General features: G+C 36.1%; 1 protein-coding gene across 5 annotated transcripts; it reads left to right on the top strand.

The window, feature by feature from the left end:
• The first annotated feature begins 289 nt into the window (after positions 1-289).
• LOC149248651 (protein SULFUR DEFICIENCY-INDUCED 2-like) lies at positions 290-2680 on the top strand. Of its 5 annotated transcripts, none has more exons than XM_089458497.1 (6): positions 290-493; positions 608-978; positions 1080-1292; positions 1384-1539; positions 1624-1685; positions 1785-2680. In XM_089458497.1, the coding sequence occupies exons 2-6, from the start codon at positions 787-789 to the stop codon at positions 2185-2187; spliced, it is 1026 nt and encodes a 341-aa protein (XP_089314623.1). In that variant the 5' UTR covers positions 290-493; positions 608-786; the 3' UTR covers positions 2188-2680. The 5 variants fall into 5 exon arrangements, with proteins under 5 accessions (XP_089314623.1, XP_089314625.1, XP_089314624.1 ...); XM_089458499.1 differs by having other exon boundaries at positions 667-978; XM_089458498.1 differs by having other exon boundaries at positions 700-978.
• The last annotated feature ends 1421 nt before the right edge of the window (positions 2681-4101 follow it).

Below are 4101 nucleotides of genomic sequence, written 5' to 3' on the forward strand. Positions count from 1 at the left end.
AAAGTATAATAAAAATCCCTTTTAATTAAATATGATATTATGAAATCCACATCCATTCTCCTACTTCACATTCATAAAAGGTAAAGTAAAGAGAATTATTCAACCTTATGATAACTTGCCGTATAGTGGAAGTCTAAAAATGCCTATGAAAACAGTGTTCGACGTGTAGAATGACGTGGAAAGATCCAACAGGAACAATGACATGGCAGCCTGGCTCATGCGGTATGCGGTTTGAAAGGTCGATGGAGGAAGATTCATTTAGTAAGAAACGTATCTGGACGATATCAGGTCTACGTTCATTGCATCTCTAGTCGCTTCTCTCATTTCGTGCATATCCGCAATGGCTCTTCCCGTAGAAAATCCTTCTACCAGAGAAGGCGGCATAGATCTTGAGAAACGAACTGCTGTCTCTCCGAGCTGTGTTGGAAATGCTTCCCGATCCAGATTACCAAAGTTCTGAGTCTCAGTTCAATTCGGAGCCAAACGATCAAAGGTAGTCTCCATATTTTCGTTTCTCCTTTGAAAATTCTCTGAGAGCGAGACTGTAAGAGAATTATTAAATGCAGGAATTTTAAAGTGTTTGAGTTCATATTATCCTGTGCTTCAGATTTCAGACGGTTTCCATGAATCTCACTTGACAATTTATATTCTCTGGCCTGGAATAAGGTTATTGATTTCTAATGGTTGACTGATGCAAAGATTGTTAAACGCGAGACGCAATTTACCGCGCGTAGGATTTCTGGCACCAGAGTCTTTTTGCAAGTGAAATAGACTGTAAATAAAGAAATGACGGTTGGGGCCGAGTCTTCGCCGTTTCTTCCCAGAAAATCTCACGTTACCCCGTGCTGTCAGCAGAACAACACGTCCCCTGCTTCTGTTCAGGCAAAGCCTATCGGGTTCTTGAAAACGGATCCATTTAATGTTATGTACAAGGTCCCCGTTGGAGACACCCCTTACTGCAGAGCCAAGCATCTGCAGGTTAAATCTTTATCCTTATTTAGTCTTTTTTTCTTAGAGAAAGTAATTTGCTCATGACTTTTGTGTGAAAGATGAAAGTAATTGAAACTTTGGGGAAACAGCTCGTGGAGAAGGATCCTGTTGGCGCCATTGCATTGTTCTGGGAAGCTATTACTACTGGAGACCGTATTGACAGCGCTTTAAAGGATATGGCTGTCGTGATGAACCAGCAGAACCGGCCATTAGAAGCCATCGAGGCCATCAAGTCCTTTAGACACCTTTGCTCCAAGAAAGCACAGGAGCCTCTTGATAATGTGCTCATTGATCTCTTTAAGGTATTAAAGTTGAACAAATCCTGAATTCAGAAGCACTATATATCATATACTTTGCTCCTCTAACATTTTCTTTCCTGCGTTTGTGTCGCAGAAATGTGGAAGATTCGATGAGCAGATTACTCTATTGATGCATAAACTCCGTTTAATTCAACAAGGCGCTGTATTCAATGGCAAGGCCACCAAAACTGCACGGTCACATGGAAGGAAGTTTCAGGTTTCCATAAAGCAAGAGACGACTCGCCTTCTGGTACATATCATTCACAACCTTCCCATGTTCTTTAAGTATTTGCCTGTAACAGTAGTTGAAAGAGAATGTAATGGGTGTTGGCAGGGTAATTTGGGATGGGCGTTTATGCAACAGCATGACTACGTTTCGGCAGAAATCATTTACAGGTGGATTTCAATTGAAGGTCAATGATTGAGTTTTTTTTATTCAATTACAATGTTAGAAATATTAATGATTTGATATAATGAATGAATAATTGCAAGCAGGAAAGCGCAGGAATTGGAGCCAGATGACAACAAGGTCTGTAATTTAAGCGTCTGTTTGATGAGGCAGGGGAAGGTGGATGAGGCCATGGGTATTCTACAGGGTCTGCTGAACAACAGTAAGAATTCGACGAACTATAATCATAATAACAGTAGAGGAAAATCGAATTCACTGGATCGTGTGGAAGCTTTGTTGAAGGAATTTGGGGATTCTAAAACAGAGGGAAGCACTGGAGAGGAATGCCCATCAGCAGTGTCCCGTGTTGAAGATTTGGAGTGGGTTTGGTTTTATGAAGACAGAGGAGGAGGATCGCAAGAAGAAGAAAAAGGATGGGGTGTTGCAGTTGAGGTGAATCGCAAACGAAATCGATTGAGAGTTTTTCAAGAGATAACTTCTGCTCTTTAACAAGAATTGACATGATCGCCTGCATTGGGTATCTGAGCAGGATGTTTGTACAGTCTGTAAGAACGATGGATTGGAAGATTGGAAACACGGCTTTTAAATTGGCAAAGCAATTCCTCGTCTTTCAGAGCTGCGTGGGGTTCGGGTAATGCACTGTAAACCATATTCTACAATTTGATTGTTTACATACATATTGACAAAACCATCATAATACAGTGGCAAAACCTGTCCTTAGCACAGCAGGGAAAACCAATTACAGTTGGCTTTGTCAATTGTCATGTTTTTGAATGTTGGAATCAAATAGATTCTCATGCATGTTGGCATGTATTGTGTACCAACAATCAACTATCTTTCCTTCCTGTCCTGATCAGAGCTCAGTGATAAATGGGCATGAGCCTGAGCTGCTGTAAATTAACTTCATGAGGTGACTGGAGCAGGGGAGAGATGTGTAACGTGGATGCAGGGGAAATATTTATATAATATTTATATTTTAATATCTTTGTTGAGTATGATCTGTAATATTTGATTGTGTTTTGAAAGGTATCATTTCTTTTGGAGTTGTAAATGGTTAAAATGTTTTTTTAATAATTAATAAATTATAACCTATATTAAAAAAAACAAAGAACATGAATAATCTTTTACCAGACAAAGTCATCTCAGGTTTCGAGTTATGACCCATTAATAAATCGTTTGAAAATGGAAATTTTAAGTATTGTCATGGAGATAGTTTTGGATTATCCATGGGGTGTAAAATAGATGGTTTTGGGTTATCTAAAGGGTGAATAATTTTCTACCAGACAAAGTCATCTCATGTTTCGAGTTATGACCTTAAGTATTCTCATGGAGATAGTTTTGGATTATCCATGCGGTGTAAAATAAATGGTTTTGGGTCATCTAGAAGGTGTTTTCTCTGTAAAATAAATGGGTATGAAGTGTACTGTGTATTATTAAAGTATTTCTTTATAGGAAAGTGATTAATTCGAAAAACATTTTCACAGAATATTGAAAAACCATTATAATTCAAAATTACATTACAGTTATAATTCAAAGTTACATTACACTGAATAAAATTTGGAAATGAGATTTCTTATTTGAAAAACCATTATAATTCAAGATTACATTACAATGAATAAAATTAAATTTGGAAATGAGATTCCTTATTTCTTCTCACCATTCTTTGATGTTGATAGATATTCCACTACCATATTTTGTTGGTGGTAATCTAAACGATCTACTAATATAAACTATGAGAAAGCTATTTCCTCGACCATTATTTGATGCTCGAATTTCTTCTGCCATCTTTTCCATTTGTTGTCTATGGTAATTTAAATGATCTACCAGTATAATTAATGTTATCATATATATAATATTTTAAATTTAAAAATTTTGATATATTTAAATTGAGAATTTATGATTTAATGAAAAATAATTTTTTTCGCGTTTAGTTATATTATTTTTTATGAGAAATTGTTGTAAATTCCATAAAGAATATGACAAATATTGTTAGATATTTAATCATGTTTAAGAAAAATGTTTTAAACATTATATTGTGAATGTTGAAAAATGTGCAACAAGAAATGTTAAATTTAGAATGTGCTAAAAATAGACTTGCTAAAAATACATGTCTAAAAATTGCGGTTTGGCTCGTGAGGTCATTGGCCACATTGGATGAGAGGTGAAACTGCTAAAAATAGAAAGTTCTAAAAATAGCATTTGTAGTGTCCACTCTAGTTTCCTGACCCTAATATAACATTATCTTACACACTTTATTCTTCGAGGACCTCAGATTGAGGATCTGGACCCATGACACTATTATTAGCGATTGAGATATTCATGGTTGTGATGTTTATGAATGTTTTCCATTGATACTATGGTAGCATGAATGGTTATGTATCTTATCTATCAGTATTCTGATGA

This window comes from Pinus tabuliformis, chromosome 7, assembly GCF_031772625.1.
Source record: "Pinus tabuliformis cultivar Carrire ecotype Pingquan chromosome 7, CPIR1, whole genome shotgun sequence".
NCBI lineage: Eukaryota > Viridiplantae > Streptophyta > Pinopsida > Pinales > Pinaceae > Pinus > Pinus tabuliformis.